General features: G+C 42.7%; 1 protein-coding gene across 3 annotated transcripts in view; it reads right to left on the bottom strand.

Moving 5' to 3' along the window:
- Positions 1–14,518, bottom strand: part of FMNL2 (formin like 2) — a 350,132-nt gene extending 335,614 nt beyond the window's left edge. For all 3 annotated transcript variants that reach the window (XM_049773056.1, XM_049773055.1, XM_049773057.1), the window contains exon 1: positions 13,950–14,518. In XM_049773056.1, the coding sequence (XP_049629013.1) occupies positions 13,950–14,066 (117 nt within the window). In that variant the 5' untranslated portion in view covers positions 14,067–14,518. The remainder of the gene's footprint in view (positions 1–13,949) is intronic.
- Positions 14,519–26,046: the final 11,528 nt, after the last annotated feature.

The following is a 26,046-nucleotide window of genomic DNA, read 5'->3' as shown; positions in this document are numbered from 1 at the left end:
TCACCATTGTGTTTCAGTTCCTCCATTTCCACAAAGATGACACATGGTGGCTCAGACCTCACTGGGTAAACTTGCCACACACCTGCACTCACCTTTATCTGTAGTGCTTCCACATCCCTGGCATGATGCCTTGAAGATGTCATCCCTTGTTGTGGTAATCAGATCCCAAACAAGAAAGCTACCTGGATCAAATTCAACCTGTGTGGGTGCAGTGCCAGAAACCAAACACATCGCCTAACACTTACAAAACAAACAAAAAAAAAAGACACTTTTGTCACTGAATCAGCCCTCGATGACTCCATTATTATTCTCTTAAGATTGGCAGTTAAGTATATATTTCTAACCCTGTTACTAATTACTAAAAAGTTTTCTGGGGTCATAAACTAGCTATATTTTCTCAGAAGGTTCACGTACATTTCCAGATAAAAATGAGATAAAAATCACTTCTATCCCTCAATTAGGAAACCACATTTGCTGTCCTCAAAAACCTAACCACAAATGTAAAAGACTCTGTGTAAGAAGAATGTCAATTTGCTTATGTTACAACTATTAAAAGAATAACTGAAGTCTTGCGTTGAGAACAATCAACTTGGACCTGGCATCCAATTTATCTTTCTATTCTCAAGACTAATTGCATATGTACGCATGCCAATTTTGCCTTGATTATAGGATTCTTAATAAATGAATGTTGTTTACATTTCACAAGTGTATTTGAATTTCACTCCGGGAAGCGAAGCTCATCAAGTCTTTGTAAAGTGGTAGAACCAGAGATCAAAGCAAAAAGCTAGCACTGAACCAACAATTAGGCTTGAGAATAGAGGCCTAAGCAAAAATACAATTGATTTATTGATTGCTTTGCACCAAGAATAGCTCTGGGTCATGGGTGACTCCTAAGCTATCATATACAGAACTTTCTCTGCAAATTTTTATTTTGACGCTTTGATGGGCATTTCTTAAAGAGTTTAATTAAACTCACATGCTTTGAAGCATTTCTCATTTATTTCTCATCTTGGGGCTTTTGAGAAAGGTTTTAGTAATCCTCAAAACTGTCTAATTTTTCTGAATTTTCTAGTACCCTGTAAACACTTCTTTTTTTACTATGCTTTTAACTCCGTGCTTTGGTCTTCAAGGGGTTCAGAAAAGAGAGAACCACTCATCTAGAAGGATGGTGCTAATTAAAAATCTCCTAAAGCACTTTCAAAAACACGGGTGCTCAGCTCACACACAGTCTATAGTAGGAGCTGAGTGGCTTTATTTTTGGAGATGCCCAGGTAATGCTGGCATGTGACCAAGTTTGAGGGCCAAAGTTATTGCTTGCCACTCTCCTCATTTTCCCTTAACCTTTCAGCCAAACAGTGCATGAGGGAAAACAGGGGCAAGTCAGGTTCCTAAACAATTCAGTCAATAATTGAGACAGAAACCCCATCACACCCCCTGACCCATTTAGGCCCAGTTGCACAGGGGCAAGGCAAATTCTCTGACACCTTTCCCCATGACACATGACATTAGTTACTTAGTCTCTGAGAGAGAGCAGGCCAGGAGCATGTGCACCACATAGAATTCAACCGAATGAGATGATCTAAGGAGACCACAGGCTCTGATCACTTCAACGTTTTTCTTTCCAAGGCATAGAAGAGAGCAATACAGCAAAGACTGTGAAATAAAGCTGCTTGAGAGTCATGACAGTCAGTTTCCAATAGAATTAGAACACTCATAGGGGGTGGGGGAGTTACAGTGTATCCTGGGAACTAAAGAAAAGTTTGGGATAAGGTGCCCTTCAAGAATTCTCATATCACTATCAGTCAGGGCAGGTTTTGTGGTTGTTGGGTAGTTTTGTAATAGAGTCGCACCCAGTTCTACTGTGACAGGTGGTGCTTAGAGGCAACCAGAGCCTTAGCCAATAGTGCTCAAGGGGCCACGTGATGCCCAGGACAGACTGCGAGCCTTGGACACCCTACACGTGTACTCTACCACTTGACTCATCCCCATAATCCTTTTGTCATTTTTTAAAGTATGGAAAGAAAGTACACTTCTCTCTCTTTTATTGGCTCTTTCTAGTTATAGGAGTGTTTGAGGAGAGGTTACTCCCTGCTCTATACTGAGGTTGGGCAGGTGGGGGTGGAAACATGCAGTGCCAGGGATCAAACTCAGAGCTCCCACAAATAAAACATGTGCTCCAGCCCTTTGCACAACCCAAGAAAGTACACTTATATCTTTCTATATCAACTACCATTACCCTTCCCATTGGAAATATTATCCAATTTAGAGTCCCAGCCATCTCGTCCACATCTATGGGCCTGAGTTGAATCACAGCCCATGAGACAGCTCTCCAGCCTACCAGCTCTTCCCTAGACATTGTTCCCACATCTATCCCATACGTAGGAAATGGAGTTGTGCTTGGTGTTATGTTGAAACAAAAGGCTCTGGAGAAGAGAGCAGGATGAAAGAGGAAGTAGTAGACACCCCTCAAAGGGAGAGCAAGAGATGAGTTAGCTCTGCTCCAGAGACAAAAAAGATGACACTAATCTGATCCCTGGCACCCCATTGCCTTGCACACTGCCGAAATCAGTTCAATTCCTGGCATTCACATCAAGCACTACCAAGAGAAATCCCTTAGAATGGAGGCAGGAGGGTCAGAGAGATAGCATGGAAGTAGGGTGTTTGCCTTACATGCAGAATTACGGTGGTTCAAATCCCGGCATCCCATATGGTCCCCCAAGCCTGCCAGGAGTAACTTCTGAGCGTAGAGCCAGAAGTAAGTCCTGAGTGCTGCTGGGTGTGACCCAAAAACCAAAAAAAAAAAAAAAAAAGAAAGAAAGAATGGAGACAGGAGAAAAGAAGCCCTTAAGAACTGTGAGGTGTGATCTCCATTTCTTCTCCTTCTCCCAAAAAAGAAAGATGAAAGATTCATGAAGCATCTTCAGTGAGGAGAGATTGTTCTTCAATGGAGTGAGGAGAACTTGAGGTATCAATACCATAAAGGTTCCCCATCTTCAAACCCCATAAAGCACCAGCTAGGTCTGGAAATCAGAAAGAGTTTTCAGTCATTAGAACTGCTCCACATCTCTCCACTTTCTGACACCACTAAATGTCAGAAGACTTTTCCTTAAGCTTAATGCAGTTTTCAGTCACAGACCCTACAGAGATATACCCTCTATAGCACACAAAGGAAACTACCTGCTTTCTGCCAGAAAATTCTTTTAGGGGCCAGGATGATAGTACTAGTGGTACATAAAATACTAAACGTGTTTTTATGATTTGGGGACTGGAGATGTAGTACAGCAGGTATACACTTGCCAACTGAAATTTGATCCCTGGCATCCCATAGGTCCCCTGACCACCACCATATGTGATCCCCAAGTACAGAGCCAGGAGTAAGTTCTGATGAGTATCACCAAGTGTGACCCAAAAACAAACTCCTACAAAAATTGTTTTCATGATTTATACTGATGTTATTTCAGAGGAAAACGCATACTAAGGGATAACAGTAGGGTAAGAAACTGGCCTTGCATACAGTTAACTTGAGGTTCAATCCCTGACACCCCATTTAATCCCCCAACCCCCACCAGGAGTGATCCCTAAATGCAAAGCCAAAATTAACCCCTGAACATCACTGGGTGTGACCTAAGAATAAAAAACAAAAACAAAAACAAAATGTGCTTCCAGATTTTAAGTCAGCCACTGAATTCTCAACATTTCACCCTCTCTGGTACTATGGTTTCAAAGACATCATGCCTATCATAACAAGTATATCCAATCTTTTTCCTATCCACACAGAAGGAAAGTCAACAACCAGACAAAAGACTTAACAACTTGCCCATGTTGTACAGGAGACACTATTTGAAAAATAAGGGCTCCTGCTTCCCAGGCCAATGTAATTTGCCATATGAGAAGCAAAACACATTCTTTTTTTGTTTTGTTTTGTTTTTGTTTGTTTTTTTAGGTCACACCCGGCAGCGCTCAGGGGTTACTCCTGGCTTTACACTCAGAAATTGCCCCAGGCAGGCTTGGGGGACCATATGGGACGTCGGGATTCGAACCATCGACCTTCTGCATGTGAGGCAAATGCCTTACCTCCATGCTATCTCTCTGGCCCCGCAAAACACATTCTTATAACTAAAGGTTTTACAATTTTTCATCACCAAATTTCATCAGACCAAGATGTTGCCTCAACTTTCACGAGAGCCAAACATTTGAATTCAGAGATCAGTCCTAGATCAGATTCTACAGTAGATATGAAATGTATTTTTATGACTTGGGAATTAGAGAGGTAGTACAGCAGGTAAGGCACTTGCCAACTGAAATTTGATCCCTGGCATCCCATAGGACCCCTGACCACCACCATATGTGATCCCCAAGTATAGAGCCAGGAGTAAGTTCTGATGAGCATCATCAAAATCAAACCCCCACCAAAATTGTTTTATGATTTATACCGGTATTATTTCAGAGAAAACACATGCTAATAATAATGAAAGGCTACAGTCCTAAATATCTATATTTTGGGGAACAAAACAGCTCAGACGGTTACTGCTGAGGTAAATGGAATGATTTAAATGACAACATTCCTTCTTCCTTCTTGACATGAAAGAAAAACTGAAGAGTTTACTTTTGGATCAAATCAATACTTAATTCCATGCTTGAAAATAGAACAGGCACTGTGAAGATACCAAAATATTTGACATCTAAAGAGAAACATCAAGTGAATGACACTTTGGTCACATCTAAGAAATTTCTACCAATTTTCTAATTTGTCGTTTGCATTACCAGATTAAAAGAACATTTTTTCACAATGCCCCTGCTACTGCTAGGCCTCTTTTATTTTCCTCTTCCAATTTTATGCATACATCAGATAATACAATGGGGAGGCACAGAGAAGTGGAGCATACAGAAGGCAGAGTTCCAAACCTAGTTTAAAATCCCAGATTAGGTGCCAGAGAGATTGTCTGGGTTAAAATGTTTGTCTTGCCACACAGCTGTGGCCAGTTCAATCCTTGATGCTATAGTATAAAGAGCACACCTAGGAGTAATACCTGCCCATAGAACAAGCAGCAACCTCTGAGCCCTGCCAGATGTTGCCAAAATATAAAAAAAAATATCCTAGTTATTCAATGACTATGCCTTCAGACAAATTAAGGTAATCTTTATCTTTTCATGTATAATGTTGCTAATAGTTGGCAAAATTATAAAGATAACATGAAAGCACAGGACATTCTCATAGAAGGTACTAAGCTAATATTCCCACTGTTTCCTAAGGCAAAAGAACCCTCAACCAGAGAATAAGAAAATAAAATGAAAAGCAAATTCACTCGGACACCAAAGTAGTGCTTAGTATTAAATATAAAATAACACTTCCCTAAACCATTACATCCTAATCTTTTTTTTTTCTTTTTAATCTGCTTGCATAACAGCCTATCTATCTAAAGTAGCTGGGAGCAAGGGCCTAAAAATGAAACTTGAGATGACTTTCTCCTTGCTCATCCACCATTCAAGTGAGGTTTGCCTCCAGTTGACATCACTGGACCTATTTCAGAACAGGAAGCAAAGCCCCTACCTACCAGGTGAGTCCCAGCAGCCTTCATACCAGACACATACCATTTTAAGGGCCCATTCTATAGCTCCTGAAGCATGAGGCCACTTATACAGCTATGTTACAGATCTGTTCAACAGATTACGTGCTGCTCAGTCATTTTTTTTTTTTTTTTTTGCACTCAGAAATTGCTCCTGGCTTGGGGGACCATATGGAACTTGTGCCACCGCTCCGGCCCAAGTCATTCCTTTTTAAAAAAAAAAATGATGTGGGGCAGAGAGGTGGCACTAGAGGTAAGGTGTCTGCCTTGCAAGCACTAGCCAAGGAAGGACCACAGTTCGATCCCCCGGCATCCCATATGGTCCACCCAAGCCAGGGGCAATTTCTGAGCGCTTAGTGAGGAGTAACCTCTGAGCATCAAACGGGTGTGGCCCAAAAAAACAAAATTAAAAAGAATGTTGATTGATTGATTGGTTATTGGACCACACCCAGTGGTGCTCAGAAGTTACTCCTGGCTCTGCACTCAAAATCGCCTCTGGCAGACTGGGGGAATATATGGGATGCCGGAATTGAACCTGGTCCCTCCCAGGTTGGCCACATGAAAGGCAAATGCCCTATCAATGATGTGTTATCTCTCCAGCCCCACAGTCATTCCTGTCATTCCATGAGGATATACAGAAAGTAACCTTCAGTTTAATCCCTCAGCATCATCCAGGAGGGATAACTTCAATGACTCACACACTCACACAAAGCAAGAGCACTAGAAAAACAATGGGGAAAATATGTAGAAACTCTTCAAGTTTAATGAGAGAAAACAGTATCACCAAAGACCTAAACAACACTAGTAAATCCTCAGACAGTGTCTTTAATGACACTGTGATGACAGTGTTCAATAAGTTCAAAGACAACAGCACAGGTAGTGAGCGAAGCAGAGAAAGTAAAAGTTGAAGAGAAAAAAGTACAACCAAAAAAAAAAAGTACAACCAGAAATGACAGAAATGAAAAGCATGATCAGTGATATTTAAAAAACTCAGTAGAAGTTCTAAATGACAAAATAACAGCAGCTAAGCAAAAGAAGCTCCAAGATAAGAAGAAATAAATCATTAGGAAAAAACAGACAGTAGAAAATAATCTGGAAAAAAAATGAACAGCATACCAGAGAACTATGTAGTGAGCTCCAAGAAAAAGAATATAAGAAGCCGGAGAGATAGCACAGCGGCATTTGCCTTGCAAGCAGCCGATCCAGGACCAAAGGTGGTTGGTTCAAATCCCGGTGTCCCATATGGTCCCCCGTGCCTGCCAGGAGCTATTTCTGAGCAGACAGCCAGGAGTAACCCCTGAGCAACACCGGGTGTGGCCCAAAAACCAAAAAAAAAAAAAAAAAAAAAAAAGAAAAGAAAAGAAAATGTGATGAAGAAACAATAGTTAAAGAATTCCTCAGTAAGAATTTCCCAGAGTTGAGGTTTACGGGCACTAAGATCCAAGAGGCCCAAAGGGTTCCAGTAAAAATAGATCCAACTAGAAAAACTTGCAAGACACATTATACTCAAAATGACAAAATCCAATGATAGAGACAGAATATTATAAACAGTAAGATCACAAAAGGAACTTACATAAAAAAAGAAAGCCCATAAGATGTACAGCAGATCTATCAAATGAGACTCTATGAACCAAAAGAATATAGGCAGATATAATACAAAAGCTCAACAAAATGAACACTTCACAAAAATATTCTATCCTGCTAGATTATCATTCAAAGTTAAAGAAATGATACACAGCTTCATGAACAGGCAACAGCTTAGGGAATTCGTAGCCTTGGAATCAGTCCTGCAAGAAGTGTTAAAAGAGCTCCTTTACAGGCCGGAGAGATAGCATGAAGGTAGGGCGTTTGCCTTGCATGCAGAAGGAAGGTGGTTCAAATCCTGGCATCCCATATGGTCCCCTGAGCCTGCCAGAGCGATTTCTGAGCATAGAGCCAGGAGTAACCCCTGAGTGCTGCCAGGTGTGACCCAAAACAAACAAACAAACAAAAAAAAAAAACTAAAAAAAGAGCTCCTTTAAAGGATAAAGGAGAAGCGAAGAATAATTGTATGGTGGGTAGGGAATCTGCCTTGCACTCAGATCCCAGGTTTGATCCCAGGCACCATATGGTTCCCCGAGCCAACTAGAAGTGCAGCGCCTAACCCCTAAGGACCACTGAATGTGGCCCTCAATCATCACAAATTGACTTTTATTGATTCATTTTCTGATAATTCTATTTGTTATTTCTTTAAGTTTTATTAAAGCAAATAATATGAAATAAACTTGTTATATGCCTGCCAAGGGGCAGTCTGGGGGATGAGAGAGAACCTAGGGACATAATAAAAGAGAAAAATTAAAAGAAAATAAAACTTAAAGCAAGAATTCTAAGACCTACAGAGCGTAAGGCATTGCATTGCAGATATCTGGCCTGGGTTTGGTCCCTAGCATCATAAATAATCCCCCAAGCACCATCAGGAGGACAAGACCAGGAGTAAGTCCTGAGAGCACTGCTTAGTATGGCCCTAACGCCAAAAATTAAATAATAAAACTAATTAAATAAAGGAATAATTTTAAAGGACAGCTCCTATGGGTCATGATAAAATGTTTAATGAAGGGCCCGGAGAGATAGCACAGTGGCGTTTGCCTTGCAAGCAGCCGATCCAGGACCAAAGGTGGTTGGTTCAAATCCCGGTGTCCCATATGGTCCCCCGTGCCTGCCAGGAGCTATTTCTGAGCAGACAGCCAGGAGTAACCCCTGAGCACCGCCGGTGTGGCCCAAAAACCAAAAAAAAAAAAAATGCTTAATGAAGAAAGAGGTATTTGTGTACAAAGATCAACTGCTTACCACACCAAGAATCACCTACATAATACCATTTTTTAAAATAAAGAATCTAGTAATGCTTGTGAACAGGTGTTTATTTCTATCAGATAAAGATTTGGTGGTAACTAAATTTATAATTCATGAATACTTCTATCTAAGAATAATAGATGCCTCATATACACAAAGGTTCATCACCTTAAAACTCTACCTGAAAGGTACATTCAAGGAAACAAATAGTTCAATGAGAACAAGAAGTCAGTAAGCTTCTCCCTTAAATAATTTGTATTACTATAATACTGAAGATAAGCTTCTCTTAAAGAGAATTATGGACACAAAATGTGGATACAGGGCCAGAGAGATAACTCAAAGGACTGAGCACTTATGCTGCATGCAGGAGGCCTAGGTTAAGCCCTAGGTAGAACATGGAGAACCTTCAGGAACAATGCCAAAAGTAGCCCATGAGCACCACTGGGTATGGCACCAAAATCAAAACCAAACTATAACACACACACACACACACACACACACACACACACACACACACACACACTTACTTTAGATCTAATGTTTATCTAGCTGTAAATTATAAGTTCAGTAACTCAAAAGATAATTTTTTTGTTTGTTTTTGTTCTTTTGGGCCACACCCGTTTGATGCTCAGAGGTTACTCCTGGCTAAGTGCTCAGAAATTGCCCCTGGCTTGGGGGGACCATATGGGACACCGGGGGATCAAACCGCGGTCCTTCCATGGCTAGCGCTTGCAAGACAGACACCTTACGAAGCCACCTCTTTGGCCCCAAAAGATAATTTTTTAATCTCATTTTCTTCCTGTGGGCTGAGGTATGGTGCAAGATCTTGAGATTTCTTTCTTGTAAATATGAGGCCTTGAGTTGGATCCCTATTACCAACCATATACACCAAAAGAAGTTCTTTGGCACTTCCATCTATGACCACACCAGTATGTGTAACACCCTGTTGCACATATAGTAACAATAAGGTCATTTTTAATATCATTACAAAATTAGTTATTTATAAAAATACCTTTTCTGGGGCCAGAGCAGTGGCACAAGTGGTAAGGCATCTGCCTTGTTAGTGTTAGCCTAGTACTGACTGCGGTTTGATCCCCCGGCGTCTCATATGGTCCCCTAAGCCAGGAATGATTTCTGAGCGCAAATCCAGGACTAACCACTTAGCATCACCCGGTGTGGCCCAACCACCAAAATTAAATAAATAAATAAATAAATAAATAAAATCGCTTTTGTTATTAAAAGAAAAATGTATTTGAAAAAGTTTAAAGCCTATGGTGAGAAAGAAGTCCTCACCCACTGTTGGTGGGAATGTTGTCTAGTTCAGCCTCTATGGAAAATAAAAAGGAAATCTCTCCCAAAAAATAGGACTAAGAAGCTGGAGAAATAAATAGTACAGTGACTAGGGCGCTTGCCTTGAACCTGGTTCTATCGCTGGCACTGCATATTTTCTCCTAAACTCACCAGGAATGATTCCTAAACTCAGAGTCGAATGCTGCCCAAAAACCTTAAAAAAGAACAAAAGGACTAGCACTCCCTAATGATCCAGCAATATCACTTGTCAGCGTCTCTCATCCCCAAAGCATACACACAAAATAACATTAATTTAAAAGGATACATACACACCTATGTTTACTACAGCTCTTAGGACAACAACCAAAATACGGAAATAACCCATATGTCCATATGAATGAACGATCAAGAAGTTTTGGTATAAGGCTGGAGAGATAGAACAGTGAGTAGGGCACTTGCCTTCACATGCCTAACTTGGATTTGATCTCTGGCATCTCATATTGTCTACCTGAACCCCGCCAAGAGGCGAGTGAACCCTGAGCATAGAATCAGAAGTAAACCCTGAGAGTGGCCCAAACCACCAAAGCAAAATAAAAAGAGGTTGTGGTATATAGACACAATAGAAAACAATGCAGCTCTAAGAAAGAACAAAATCATGTAACTTCCTATGACAGAGATACCGTGCTAAGTGAAGTCAATCAGAAGAAAATAGATACTAAATGATCTCTTTCATTTGTGGGACTTAAAGATACATAGCAAGGTAGCAATAGAAGGCAAAGGCAACATCCTGGGAAAATGTATCCACACAACATAGTTTGATGGAGAACTGGGGGAGCAGGTTTGAAACAGAAGTGCATAGGGTCCTTAGGAGAAAAAAGTGGGTACACTGAAAATGGATGTGATTTGGAATTCTGTGCATGATAAACCACCATTAACAAAACTGTAAATCACAGAATCTCAATCAAAAAAATAAATAAGATGTTTTACTAACCCATAATAATCAAGAAATATTTATGTACTCGTTCACCTTTCCATTCCTACTAAGGAAGTTGGAGGGAACTTTGGCAACAACTGGCAATAAACTCGGGGCTTACTCCTGACTATGCTCAAAGATCACTCTTGGCAGTGCTGGAGAACCACAAGTGGTGCCAGGGATCGAACTGGACATGAGCCACAAATAAAGCCAAGTGCCTTTACCCCTGGACTCCATCTCCAGCTCCCCACTAATTTCTTATTTTTATTTTATTTTATTTTATTTTTGGTTTGGTTTTTGGGCCACACCCAGCGTTGCTCAGGGGTTACTCCTGGCTGTCTGCTCAGAAATAGCTCCTGGCAGACACAGGGGACCATATGGGACACTGGGATTCGAACCAACCACCTTTGGTCCTAGATCGGCTGCTTGCAAGACAAACGCCACTGTGCTATCTCTCCGGGCCCAATTTCTTATATTTTTAAAATTCTACTCATAGAGACTAATATGGGGGGAGGGAATGGGTTCTGTAACTAAGAAGGATGTTCTCTCCAGATTTCCCAGAACTAAGATGAATTTCTACCACTGTAATTTTTATTTACTGTTCCCAAGGTTTTAAATATTCTACAGCTTGAGAATGAGAGGAATTGTTTTCCATGACTGCCTGAAACGGCCTGTTAATTATTGATGTAAACTGTACTTACAGTGAGGTATATACTTTCCTGTATAATATCATCAGCTGATTTTCTTCCCCATTTACACTTTATCATTTAGGCAAATAAAGCTAATATCAATGCTAGATTTATCAATGATTATCAATATCTATTATTGATAATCATTATTCATGAAGAATTACTTATGTCCATAGGTGAGTAGTCCTCCACCAAAATGCTCTCAATCCTGTCACCTAAGGACCAGGAAATATGTGCCTGCACAAGATCCCAAGTTCAATCCCTGGCACCCATAGTCTACACCTACTTAGCTTCCACAATCAGGCTAAGTATCCCCTGAAGTGAGGCTGGGTCCCCCAAACACTGCATGGGAGGGTTCTCTCACACACACAAAAATCTGCCTTTCAAGGTTGATCTCCAAGATTTAATAAATGTGAGTAATTTCTGAAGCAGTGTATAAGGAAAAGCAAAGCTGAAAATACAATGGGCACAACTAACTTTTTTCTCTACCAAAAGAGAAACCCCCCACAAAGAAGATTCCTGATGCCACATCTATGGTCTGTGTCTAACAAGAAGGGCCCCTCCAATTGAAACTTTCACAACAGTTCTAACTCTCTAAACGTTAACCTGCATTTTGGGTGGGGGGGAGTTGTTTTTCCTCTTGTTCTATGAGACTGCAAATGTTGGAAACAATTAAGAAATGAATTGTATCCAGGAACTGTATGTGAGGTGAGTGAAATAAAATTAACCACCAACCAACCATGGCTCTTAAAGAACTTGCCCCACAGAATGGCCAATGTGGACATACTAAATGTGTGACTACTGGACTTCTTAGTAACACAAATCCAACATATTAATGATTGGACATTATTTTTCTTAAGATTAATACCAGGTGTTAATCATCAGTCGGGTAACTGGAAGCTCTTGCACAAAAAAAAAAAATGCTATCCCACTTCAGCAGAACTTAATTGCATTATTTTGACTTGTACTGATATCTCTCTCTCTTACACACACACACACACACACACACACACACACACACACACACACACACACACACACACACACACACACAGTGTCTGGGAAGCCCACAAATCCAAAACTTGGCAGTCTGGTAGGAAAAGGCCTTTGAATTAAAATGTCTGTCTCTGGAAAGACAGGTCAAGTGTACAAGGGGCAGCAGTGAGAGATAATTACGTCTTTGCTGCTTCACTGCAGCGTCTCAGCTTGCACAAGGAGGGAGCAGCTGTGGTCCAGAAATCAGGGAAGATGCAAAGTGAAACAGGCGGCCTGGGCTGGCTTCATCTATCTCCCGACTGCCACGGTCAGAAACCACGGTTTCCGCTCGGCCTGGTTGTCCCAAGAGCACAAAGCTAACCAGCCTTCCAGAACCGAACTGACCGAGACCCCCGCAGATGCCCCCTCTGATGGGCCGGAGGATGCCTTTGGCAATGTCCCAGGATAGACTCTAGTCTTGATCCAAGTGGAGAGGCTCCACGCCCCATGCCGGCAGGCAGACAAAATTTCCCTTCCCAGAGCACAAGTTTCTCTCTTGCTGCTCCAGCGTGGTGGCGTTTGGAGGGAACTAGCAAGGTATATCTACAAATATCAAAGTCTGGAATGCGTCCCCTCTGGCCCGTTTCCCTCCGGGAAGCCCTCAAACTGAGGCTGGACACTGACCACGGAGCCTGGGGGCCCATTGCCATAGGGATAGGCGCCGGGGCAAGGAAAGAGGCCACCACACCCTCCAAGGCACTGATAGTCTGCGGCCGGGAGGGGCCCAGCAAACTCGGTCCCAAGAGCAAAGTGGAGAAAGAAGGGAGTCTAAAGAGTCTGGGAGAGCTCTAAGAAAAGGATTTTGGGAATAACCCGGGCACTGTTCTAGGGGAAAGGAGAGGTTCAAGGAGAAGGTTGAAATCGCCCCCTGAATGGAGGGACAGCTCATAACCACACCTCCTGGCAAAAGTGCTCATCTTTGAGGTTTAACACTGAAGATCGAAAACAAAATGAAAAGTCAAACGGGGTTGAAGAGAAGCTTTGGCCCTCTGCTGGGGTTTTTTATGCCCCCCAAGTCGTTCGGTATGGGGAGCATCCTTCCGATGCTCTACGGTGAGTGCTCCAAGTTCGCTGGGGAGAGGAGCAGCGTCCTGGGCCATCTGCCCGCTCAGGAGGACCCTGCAGGCCCGGTGACGGGCGCCGGTGCACTAGCCAGCAGCCCAATTCGGGGTCTGCCGGTGTCGTTTTAATTTAGATATACAAACAAACAAAAACCCTTAGCGGAGATTCGGGCCCTCCTCCCAGACCCACACCACCTTCCTTGCTTGCTTCCAAGCCGCACCTCCCGGTCCATGCTTTGAGAGAGAGAGAGGAGAGGGGCTTCTCCAAGCCAGACAATGGGTTCTGGGCTGGCCGAGACACTCCACTAGCCCCGAGCCCGAAGCGCGAGAAGGCTGGAGAAGAGGGAGCCCAGAAGATCACAATGAGGAAAGGTGGGCGCCTCCCCTTGGAAGCGGAGGCCGGTTGAAGCGCAGAGAGAAGGGGAAGGGACCCGAGGGTCAGCTTCAGCGCCCGGCTCCGAGCCCCCCACAACCAACCAACCAAGCAAACATCCCGGGCACTCACCAGCACGATGGCAAACCGCTCCTCCAGTTCACCTGGCTCGGGCATGGGCAGCTTCAAAGGCACGTTGTGCGCCCTGAAATCGGTCTGCTGAGAATCCATACTCCCCGCGTTGCCCATGTCGCCTGCCAGCCGGGGGCCAAGGGGCTGCCTGCTCCGGACCCCCCTCGCGTGGCGCGGCGGAAAATCAGAACGGCTCCCGGGCGGCCCCGGCTTCGGCTCCCGCCTGCTGCTGGGGCGACCTGCCCGGCTCCCCGCCCTCGCTCCGATGCGCCGCGCCGCGCCGCGCCCCGGCGAATGTGCAGCGCGCGCCGCTCCCTAGTTGAGCCCCGATCCGAGTGGCCCCCCGGCCTCCTTCATGCTCTCCGCCGCCCCAGAGCGGACCCGGCCTCTGGGCCACGGGAGGAGGGGTCGTCACGGCGCCAGGCGCCGTTCTGCATGTTGGTTGCTTCGCTGGCACCGACACACGCCCCCCACGAGCGATCGCGGCCGGCCGGGGCTCGCTGCCTTCCGTCCCGCTCGGGCTCCAGCCGCCGCTGACACTTCCGAGCCCCTGTCGGCCACCACCAGCCACCACCACCACGAGGGCTCCGCCGGCAGCAGCAGCAGCACCGCGGTCAGACAAATGCAGCGCCCAGCTCCCGACACAATGCCCCCTCGCGCCCGCCCCCCGAACCCAGCCCGGCTCCGCCTCCCCGCCCCGCAGGCTGCCGGGACGCGTAGTTCCTGCCAGAAGGGTCCCCACGCCGGCTCCAGAGGGCTAAACCTGGTTAGGAACAGCTAGGAAGCCAAAAAAACAATCTGTGCATCTGTAGGTTAGGTCCATTTGGATCGCCTTCCTCCTCCCAAAAGTAGAAATGGATTTTTACCCATCAACATTCTGACACTTGGTAGACACGATGGATGGATGGATGGATGGATGGATGGATGGATGGATGGATGGATGGATGGATGGATGGATGGATGGATGGATGGATGGATGGATGGATGGGTGGGTGGGTGGGTAGGTGGATGGATAAATGGATGGATAAATGGATGGATAAATGGATGTATGGATGGATAGATGGATGGATAAATGGATGGATGGATGGATAAATGGCTGGGTGGATGGATGGATGGATGGGTGGGTGGGTAGGTGGATGGATAAATGGATGGATAAATGGATGTATGGATGGATAGATGGATGGATAAATGGATGTATGGATGGATAAATGGCTGGGTGGATGGATGGATGGATGGGTGGGTGGGTGGGTGGGTAGGTGGATGGATAAATGGATGGATAAATGGATGTATGGATGGATAGATGGATGGATAAATGGATGTATGGATGGATAAATGGCTGGGTGGATGGATGGATAAATGGATGGGTGGATAGATGAATGAATGGATGATGGATGGATGAATAGATGAATGGATGGATGGATGGGTGAATGCATGAATTAATGAATGATTCATCTCATAAGTGAATGCACACACTCTTAAATGTTCTGGAAATGGGTAAGATGCAAAAGAATCTAGTTTGATATGGCACCAAAAGGTATGGGCCTTGTCGTGTTCCATCACCTGGTTTGTGATAGGGCCACAGGTGCTTGTTTTATGATTTTTTCATAGTATGTTATTACATATATGTGTATGTATGTATATATATATATTTATATATATATGACCTGAACAGTGGGTAGGGTTCTTGCCTTGCTCACAGCTCACCCAGATTAATCTCTGGCATCCCATGTGGTCCACTAAGCCCCATCAGGAGTGATCACAGATCACAGAGCCAAATACAAGGCCCAAGCACCGCGGGGTTTGACCCAAAACAAATAAAAAGTTATATAGATATGTGTATATAGATCTATTGATATTATAGATGTTTATGGTCAGACCCCGCAGTTAGGTAAGGACTTAATTTCACGCAAACACCTACTAAAGAGCTGTTAGGTATGAGTTTCTTTGTTCCTTCCTGGGAATAAGAGAAAATTGCTCTTGCTCTAGAATACTTTACACTGTAGTAAAGAAGAAAATTTACATAAATAATCAAAGTTTTCTTGAGATGAATATAAGAAAAGCATATCTGGGGTGTTTGGGAGATGTCCATTGTGTAGCTATCTTATTATTTCATAATAGTTTTGTTCCAGTACTTTATAGAAAATGTCCATTGGACATTTATGATTCTAAAGCCGTCAAACTAGAAACAGCATGAACCACTTTGGCAACTACATCACATAGATTTCAAGAGCACCTGCTTGAATGAGTAGTGACTGAACTACTGCAAGTAGCTCTTTCTTCTTTAAATTAGTATTTCTGAATCCTGGTTCATGCATCCAATTCACTCAGGGAACTTCTTGTAAAAACTGCACATATGGGGGCCGGGTGGTGGCGCTGGAGGTAAGGTGCCTGCCTTACCTGCGCTAGCCTAGGAGACGGACCGCGGTTCGATCCCCCGGCGTCCCATATGGTCCCCCAAGCCAGGAGCGACTTCTGAGCGCATAGCCAGGAGTAACCCCTGAGCGTTACCGGGTGTGGCCCAAAAACCAAAAAAAAAAAAACAAAAACAAAAAAAAACAAAAACTGCACATATTTTGGGCCATGCTGCTAGAATTTTCCTAAGATGGGAAGGCACATATTTGTAAGAGGGGCACACCCTGCAGTGCTGAGAGTGCTCCTGACTCTACTGTAGTCCTTCCAGGTGGGCTTAGGGGACCATATGGGGTGCCCAGGACTAGATTCACATCACCAGTGTGCAAGTATATTTTTAACAAGTTCCCCCCAAGTAATTCTGATAATGCAACTAGACTTGCTATCCTCTTGTTAAAGAACAACTGGTGAGATCAGAGAGATAGTACAGAGGTTAAGACACTTGTCTGGCATGTGACTGACCAAATTAGAGCATCTATACCACATGGTATGATTCCCTAAGCATCAGGTATAATCCCTCAGCACAGAACCAAGAATAAGCCTGAGCAACACAAGATGTGGCCCCCAAATTGAAAAGTAACTCCTTCTGGACAGAGGAGTAGCTCAAAGGGCTGGTGTCTATATGTGGCAGCATTTGGGGTATTATGCAATATTCAGTACTACATAATAACTCTAGTGTCTGAGTATAGTCCTGATAACCCAGCTTCCAGTATGAGACACACTCAAAAGAAGCATCTACATCGGGAAGGGATAACATACCACAAGTCAAGTATTACAAACCTCATTTAATTCTGGTTTATAAAACCAAGAACACTAAGATAATTGACATTCTATATGATTATTTGTTGAACTAACAGGTGATCTTTGTTGTTTTCTTTTGTTTTGAAGTAATACCATGCAACACTCAGGGGTGACTCTTGCTCTATAATCAGAAATTAGTCCTTGCAGGCTTGGGGATCATATGGGATGCCAAGGGATCAAACCAAGGTTGGCCTTATGTAAGGCAAACTCCCTACCCACTGTGCTATTCCTCTGACCCCAAAACCAAAATAGTTTAAATTAAATGTCTATTTCATTGTTTCTCATTAGAACATATGATTTGTAAAAGTTGATATTACAAAATATCAGCAAAAAATTGTCTGTTGAAACCATACATTCGGGGCCGGAGAGGTGGCTCTAGAGGTAAGATGTCTGCCTTGCAAGCACTAGCCTAGGACGGACTGCGGTTTGATTCCCCCAGCGTCCAATATGGTCCCCCCAAGCCAGGGGCGGTTTCTGAGTGCATAGCCAGGAGTGAACCCCTGAGCATCAAATGGGTGTGGCCCAAAAAACCAAACAAACAAACAAGCAAAAAGAAATCATATATTCATCTTTGATGAAAACAGAAATTAGAAAAATTTTTTCCATGTGCCAGGCATTTGGAAGCCATGCCATGGCAATGATGGTTTGTTTAGGGATTCCTCCTTAATAGTGTGATTGCATTTAGAGAAGCTATTCCATCATTCACAACTCCTCCAAATTTATCAGATTTTGATAAACTGGAGCAGTTTCACTTGTTTCTCTTCAGGTGTAAAAATATCATCAAATGTTCTGTACCTAAGTTCACTTAGTTTCTTTAAAAGACATTGGTGTAATCCTAAGAAGTTGAGGTTTTGTTGGTATGTATTTGCAATTATATAAAAATTAATTGAGTGTACCATGACTAATTCTAAATCAAATTTGTAAGGTAGCTGAGAGTTTATATAAAAACTTATTTTTTTACAAACTACTTCGAGCAATTAGGATAGCATGTCATTGCTGTTGATTCTGAACAAAGTTTACATATGGCTTATTCAACTTCTTCATACAAACTTCTTTGTTTTGTTTTGTTTTGTTTTGTTTTTTGTGTTGTTTTCAGAGTCACACCCGGCAGCGCTCAGGGGTTACTCCTGGCTTTATACTCAGAAATCGCACCTGGCAGGCTCGGGGGACCATATGAGATGCTGGGATTCGAACCACTGTCCTTCTTCATGCAAGGTAAACGCTTTACCTCCATGCTATCTCTTCCGCCCCTTCATACAAACTACTAACAGTTAACTTGGAATGCAACTCTACAATTCCCCTTCTCTTTCTGAATTAGTTGGTAATAAATGTTCTTTTCCTCTGAGTCAAAAGAAATCTGTGCTGGAGAGATAATACAATGGATACGGCTCTTGTCTTGCATGTGGCCAACTTAGGTCCATTCCCTAGCACCATATATAGAACCCCAAACATTGCCAGGAGTGATCCCTGAGAACAAAGCTAATTGTAAAACTTTAGCACTGCCAGGTCTGCCCCCTCCAAAAAAAATTCTAAGTAAAAGTGACATGAATCATATATATTTTTCATATAATAAGAAATAAGGGGGACGGGAAGGTGGCGCTAGAGGTAAGGTGTCTGCCTTGCAAGCGCTAGCGTAGGATGGACCGCGGTTTGATCCCCTGGCATCCCATATGGTACCCCCAAGCCAGGCGCGATTTCTGAACTCATAGCCAGGAGTAACCCCTGAGTGTCAAATGGGTGTGGCCCAAACCCCCCCCCCAAAAAATAAGGAAACAGCTGATGCTCATGTTAATTCAGTCCTTCTCAGAGTCCACTAAGAAGACTGCCCTCTATTCCTCACTTTCCAGAATCAACATGATAGTGAGAATGACAGGGAGAACTGGGAAGTGAGATGCAGCCAAATATAATCATTATTCTGAGAGCAAAAAGATAGTGGGGGATAGAGTGGGTAAACAATGGGATCCTCCAATTCTCCCATTCTTTACATCTTTAAGTAATACTCTACATTTGAATGTAACTTTTTTAATTAAATATGATTTTTATTTTAATCATAGTGGCTTACATATCATTGACAATAATATTTTAGGTATATATTAACATAAAATCAGGGGAATTCCCATCACCGAATTGTCCTCCCTCCACCTCCGTTCCCGTCCTTCTTCCCATAACCTCTTCCCTTACCCCTGGGGCTGCTAGAATAAGTGGTCCCCTCTGTGCCTAGCTTACTACTTAGTGGTCTTACACCTATTTGGTCTTGGTACCTTCCTTATTCCCCCGTCCCAATTGGGAGGCAGGACTAGACAGTTCAAGTTGAATGTAACTTTTTTGTTTAGTTTTGGTTTGGTTTGGTTTTTGGACCACACTAGGTTATTCTCAAAAATTACTCCTGGCTCTGTACTAAGGAATTACTCCTGGCAGTGCTCGGGAAACCATACAGGAAGCTAGAATTTAACCTAGGTTGTCAGCATGCAAGGCAAGTGCCCACTGCTATACTATATCTCTGGTACCTGGTATGTCTTTATTTTAAATAAAATGCTTCAACTTATGTTATTTTTCTCCTCTTAACACAACAAGGAATTTAAACTTTAACAATCCTTTTTAATCTATTTTATAGAAGTGATAGAGGTGGAATTTATATATCTTGCTTTCCAAATCAATTGTTTTTGAGGCTGGAGCAATAACGTGGCAGTAGGACTTTTGCCTTGCACATGGCTGACATAGGACGGACCCAGGTTCAATCCCTAGCATTCCATATGGTGCCGGAGCCTGCCAGGAGCGATTTCTGAGCACAGAGCCAGGAGTAATCCCTGAGCACCACTAGGTGTGACCCCAAAACCCAACTCCCCCAAAAAGAATAGGGGCCAGATTTACCCTCCCTTTTTTAAATAAATGAGAAACTAAATAAAACATTTGGAACAGTTGGCCATTGAGCAATATAGTGTTTCCTGAGAGAAGAGAGAGGAAAAAAAAATCAATGATGTGAATCCTACAATTACCCAAGCTTACACTATGCAACAAAAATTCCAGACAATACTGTAGAGAAAAAAATCCTAACCTAAACCTCATGAAGTCCTGATTTTGAGGAGGCAGAGCTGGGGTCCAGTAAGCCCAAGGTGAGTAGAGTTTCAGGGGAAATGCTGCAAAAAAAGAGCTTTAAGAAGAGAACTCAGATATATGCAGAGGTCCCCACCTTAATATTAGCTGGGTAGTGATTAATGAGGACCTATGAGGAAAAAAGGAAGGAAGGTAATTTGATAATAAAAGAGTAAATCATCAAGAGAACATAGTATCTCATAACAGGGCTTCAAAATGCATGAATTTGAAGGAAACAAACATAAATTTAAAAATATAGTTTTTTTTTTTCAACCAGTGCTGGCATACATGTGGGGAGAAAAGGACTCTTGTTCACTGCTGGTGAGAATGTCAACTGGTCCTGCCTTTTAGGAAAACAATAGGGATGTTCCTCAAAAAAAAGACATTCTGACAGGAATGATACCTGAGCACAGACCCAGTAGTAAAGCCTGAGCATAGCCAGATGTGGCCTCAAATAAAAAACAAACTGGAGGCATTGGTGGCAGGAAATGTGCACTGGTGAAAGGATGTGTGTTGGACATTGTATGACTGAAACTCAATCATGAACAACTTTGTAACTGTTTATTTTACAGTAATTCAATTAAAAATATTTGAAAAAGAAAGAAAGAAAGAAAGAAAGAAAGAAAGAAAGAAAGAAAGAAAGAAAGAAAGAAAGAAAGAAGGAAGGAAGGAAGGAAGGAAGGAAGGAAGGAAGGAAGGAAGGAAGGAAGGAAGGAAGGAAGGAAGGAAGGAAGGAAGGAAGGAAGAAGAAAAAAAGAAAGAAAGAAAGAAAGAAAGAAAGAAAGAAAGAAAGAAGAAAGAAAGAAAGAAAGAAAGAAAGAAAGAAAGAAAGAAAGAAAGAAAGAAAGAAAGAAAGAAAGAAAGAAAGAAAGAAAGAAAGAAAGAAAGAAAGAAAGAAAGAAAGAAAGAAAGAAAGAACAAAGAAAGAAAGAAGAAAGAAAGAAAGAAAGAAAGAAAGAAAGAAAGAAAGAAAGAAAGAAAGAAAGAAAGAAAGAAAGAGAAAGAAAGGAAGGAAAAAATAAAGGAAGAAAGGAAGAAAAACAAACAAACTAGAAACTGAGCTTCCATATGATCCAGCAGTACCACTTTCAGCGATGTATTCTAGGAGCCCAAAAACACCATACAGAAAAGCCCTCTACATTTCTATGTTCATTGCGGCACTATTTACTAGTCAGAATATAAAAACAACCCAAGTGCCCAAGAACAAATGAGTGGCTAAAGAAATAGGTACATCTACACAATGAAATACTATGCAACTGTTGAGAAAATAAAGTCATGAAATTTGCTTATACATAGATGGATATGGGGAGTATTATGCTCAGTGAAATGAGTCAGAGGGATAGACATAGACATAGAATAATCTCACTCATTTGTGTGATATAAGAAATATAAAAGACCATATGGCAGTAATACCCAGAGACAATGGAGATGAAAGCCTGGAGGACAAGTCCATGGTAGAAAGCTTGCCATAAAGAGCTGTAAATGGGGCCGGGAAGGTGGCGCTAGAGGTAAGGTGTCTGCCTTGCAAGCGCTAGCATAGGACGGACAGTGGTTCGATCCCCCGGCGTCCCATATAGTCCCCCCAAGCCAGGGGCAATTTCTGAGCACATAGCCAGGAGTAACCCCTGAGCGTCAAACGGGTGTGGCCCAAAAACCAAAAAAAAAAAAAAAAAAAAAAAAGAGCTGTAAATGAATTAGGGCAGAGAAGAGACCAATGACATTGGAACTATCATTGACCACTTTGAATAAGAACTGGGTGCTGAAAGGGGATAAAGTAATATGTATGGTACCTCATTAACAGTAATGCAAACCACAGTGTCAAAAAGGAAAAGAAAGAGTGAGAAGTAAAATGCCCCCCCCAAAAAAAAAAAAAGAAAAAAGGGGCCGGAGAGATAGCATGGAGGTAAGATGTTTGCCTTGCATGCAGAAGGACTGCAGTTCAAATTCCAGCATCCCATATAGTCCCCCGAGCCTGCCAGGAGCGATTTCTAAGCGTAGAGCCAGGAGTAACCTCTGAGCGCTGCTGGGTGTGACCCAAACAACAAACAAACAAAAAAAAAAGAAGTAAAATGCCTGCCCCAGATGCAAGTGAAAGATGGGAATGAGAGGGAAACTTGGGGCATTGGTGGCAGAAATGTGCACTGATGAACGGTAGTGAGCATTCTATGATTGAAACTCAGTCATGAACAATTTTTTTTTTTTTTTGGTTTTTGGGCCACACCCGGCAGTGCTCAGGGGTTACTCCTGGCTGTCTGCTCAGAAATAGCTCCTGGCAGGCACGGGGGACCATATGGGACACCGGGATTCGAACCAACCACCTTAGGTCCTGGATCGACTGCTTGCAAGGCTAGCACTGCTGTGCTATCTCTCCGGGCCCATGAACAATTTTTTAATCCATGGTGCTAAATTATAGTAATGATAGGGGCCGAAGAGATAGCATGGAGGCAGGGCATTTGCCTTGCATGCAGAAGGATGGTGGTTCGAATCCCAGCATCCCATATGGTCCCCCGAGCCTGCCAGGAACAATTTCTGAGCATAGACCTAGGAGTAACCCCTAATTGCTGCCGGGTATGACCTCCAAAAAACAAAAAAAAAATGGAGCCGGGCAGTGGCGCTAGAGGTAAGGTGCCTGCCTTGCCTGCTCTAGCCTTGGACAGACCGCAGTTCACCCAGCGTCCCATATGGTCCCCCAAGCCAGGAGCAACTTCTGAGTGCATAGCCAAGAGTAACCCCTGAGCATCACCAGGTGTGGCCCAAAAATCAAAAAAAAATTAATTATAATATATATATACATATATATATATATAAATCTTTGGAGGGTTCAACATTTCTCTCTTAATATTTGCCAGAAAATGTAGAATTCCCTCTCTTCCCTTTATTGTTATTGTTGTCACAATGTCACAATGACTGCACACACTTGGATGTGTTGCTCTCACACTTGGCATGATGCTCACTCTAGATTGCTCTCAATGTGTACTTCTCACACATATTCTGGTTGTGCAGCTCACCAGGGGGTCATAGTGGGGATCATATGTGTGCTCACAGAAGTTGCACCCTTGACCTTACCACTCACTAACACATCATTAGTTTCAATGCTCATTGTGTGAACAGTAATTTGCTAGAGCAAGTAAGGATATGGAGAACTTAAAAAAATACTATCAATTTGATTTGAACTCATCCAATAATAACACAAAGAACTTTAGCAATAATTCTCTAAGCTATAAACTGATCCTCAATAATTTTGTAAGATTTGGAGCCAGAAAAAAAATGTTTGGAGCCAGAGTTTAATATAGCAAATAGAAAGCTTACCTTGCACACAGCCAAACCAGATTTGATCCCTGCAACACATGTGGTTGCCAAGCCCACCAAGAGTGATTTCAAGTGCAGAGCCAGGAGTAAATCCTGATCATTATTGGTTGTGACCCAGAAACAAATGGACTAAAAAAAGGATAAGTTAGATTTAATCAAATTTTGCAATAGCTTATCTTCAAAACTAGTTAACATAATCAGGGGACCAGAGAGATAGCATAGCAATAGATCATTTGCCTTGCACACAGCCAAACCAGGATGGATGGTGGTTCAAATCCTGACATTCCATATGGTCCCCCATGCCTGCCATGAATGATTTCTGAGCGCAGAACCAGGAGTGACTCCTGGTACATTTCCTATATTAAGACCATGCATGTGTCCCCAAGCCTAGTTCTTTTTTTTTTTTTTTTTTTTTTTGGTTTTTTTTTGGGGGGCCACACCCAGTGACGCTCAGGGGTTACTCCTGGCTATGCGCTCAGAAGTCGCTCCTGGCTTGGGGGACCATATGGGACGCCGGGGGATCGAACCGCGGTCCGTCTCCTAGGCTAGCGCAGGTAAGGCAGGCACCTTACCTCGAGCGCCACCGCCCGGCCCCATTCCAAGCCTAGTTCTTTACCCACCTAGGTATGGTCTTAGTAATGCTGGTAATAAATAGTCTGAAAGCCCCAACTATGAGTTTCTAGTTCAACTCATCTAGAAAGGTACTAGAGCTATTGGGAGACTGAGGGCAGGAGGGAATCATTGCTAATTTGAGTTTACCAGTTGCCAATAAATGTAAAATTGCTGTGGTGAGTTTTTTTCTTATCTAGAAAAGTAAAAAAAGAAAAAGAAAAATATAACAGAATCAAGAACTATTGTAGGGCCCGGAGAGATAGCACAGCGGCGTTTGCCTTGCAAGCAGCCGATCCAGGACCAAAGGTGGTTGGTTCGAATCCCGGTGTCCCATATGGTCCCCCGTGCCTGCCAGGGGCTATTTCTGAGTAGACAGCCAGGAGTAATCCTGAGCACCGCCGGGTGTGACCCAAAAACAAACAAACAAACAAGAACTATTGTAGACTTTAAAATATAAATGAGTACATTGCCCAAGAGATAGCATGGAGCACAAATCCCACCATTTCCCAAGGAGAGGAGGAAAACAGAATTTCAAAGGTTCTATGGACACTGGAAGATGGTTAATATGATCATTAACTTCAATATGCCAATTACTTTATAGTTATATACATTTAACAAGTCTTTCAAATCATAAACTATATCAACTATAATCTTTTGTACAGTTTAGTGTTGATTAATTATATCTCAATATAGCTGTTGAGGGCCCGGAGAGATAGCACAGCGGCTTTTGCCTTGCAAGCAGCCGATCAAGGACCAAAGGTGGTTGGTTTGAATCCCGGTGTCCTCTATGGTTCCCCCGTGCCTGCCAGGATCTATTTCTGAACAGACAGCCAGGAGTAACCCCTGGGCACTGCCGGGTGTGGCCCAAAAACCAAAAAATAAATAAATAAAAAATATAGCTGTTGAAAAATAAAGTAATATAAATAACTTATTTTCTCTGGCTTCAAGAAACTTTTTACAAACTTTAAATGTATGCCTTCCATGAAATAAATAACAGGATGATTTCTCTAATATGTGGAATTTAAAGTTGTGCACAGCAGGGAGACGGAGGAGGATAGCACAGCAGGGAGGACATTTGCTTTGCATGCATCCCCCCCACCCCTTCAATCCCATATGGTTTAGGGAGAACCACCAGGAAAAATTCCTGAGCCCAGAGATAGAAGTAACCCCTGAGCCTTGCAGGTGTGGCCCAAAACCAAAATTCAAAAACAAGCAAACAAAAAAAGATGTACACAGAAGAGCAATAGATAGCCACGGTCAGTAGAACTGAAGAGTTGATCTACAGAACTGAGTTTGGGGTGAGAGGTGAAGACCTGTTGATTCTAGTGAAGGAAGATAATCTCATGATGGGTCCAGTGTTGGAATGACATAAGCACAAATCCAGCAAGAATAATATTGTAAGTCACAGTATCTCAATAAATATTTGTTAAAAATAAAAAAGAATTGTCTACTGTCCACATTAATGTTTTCCTTTCTTTTTAGTGTGTGTATGTGTGTGTGTGTGTTGAAGACAATTGGGATGGAACCCACAGGTGCAAGATACGTGCTCTACTGCTTAGCTATATCTCTTGCCTCTGTCTTCCATTTAAAATGCTAGTGTTGGTGTGAGTGCATGAGGACAAGGGACCTTCATTCATTGTTGGTGGGCATGTCCTCTAGTCGTGTTTTTGGCAAACAATATAGACATTCCTTATAGGAATTGAGCTTCCAAATGGCCAAGCAATTCCATTCCTGGAATTATATACCTTCAGGGCTCCAAAACACAATGCAGAAATGACATATACTCCTATGTTTATTGTAGCACTATTCGCAATAGCCAAGATCTAAAAATAACCGGAGTCCAAGAAGAGACAAATGGATAAAAAAAGATAAG

This window comes from Suncus etruscus, chromosome 5, assembly GCF_024139225.1.
Source record: "Suncus etruscus isolate mSunEtr1 chromosome 5, mSunEtr1.pri.cur, whole genome shotgun sequence".
Classification (NCBI taxonomy): domain Eukaryota; kingdom Metazoa; phylum Chordata; class Mammalia; order Eulipotyphla; family Soricidae; genus Suncus; species Suncus etruscus.
The sequence above is the reverse complement of the archived record's forward strand: the minus strand, read 5'-3'. Positions and strand labels throughout refer to the sequence as shown.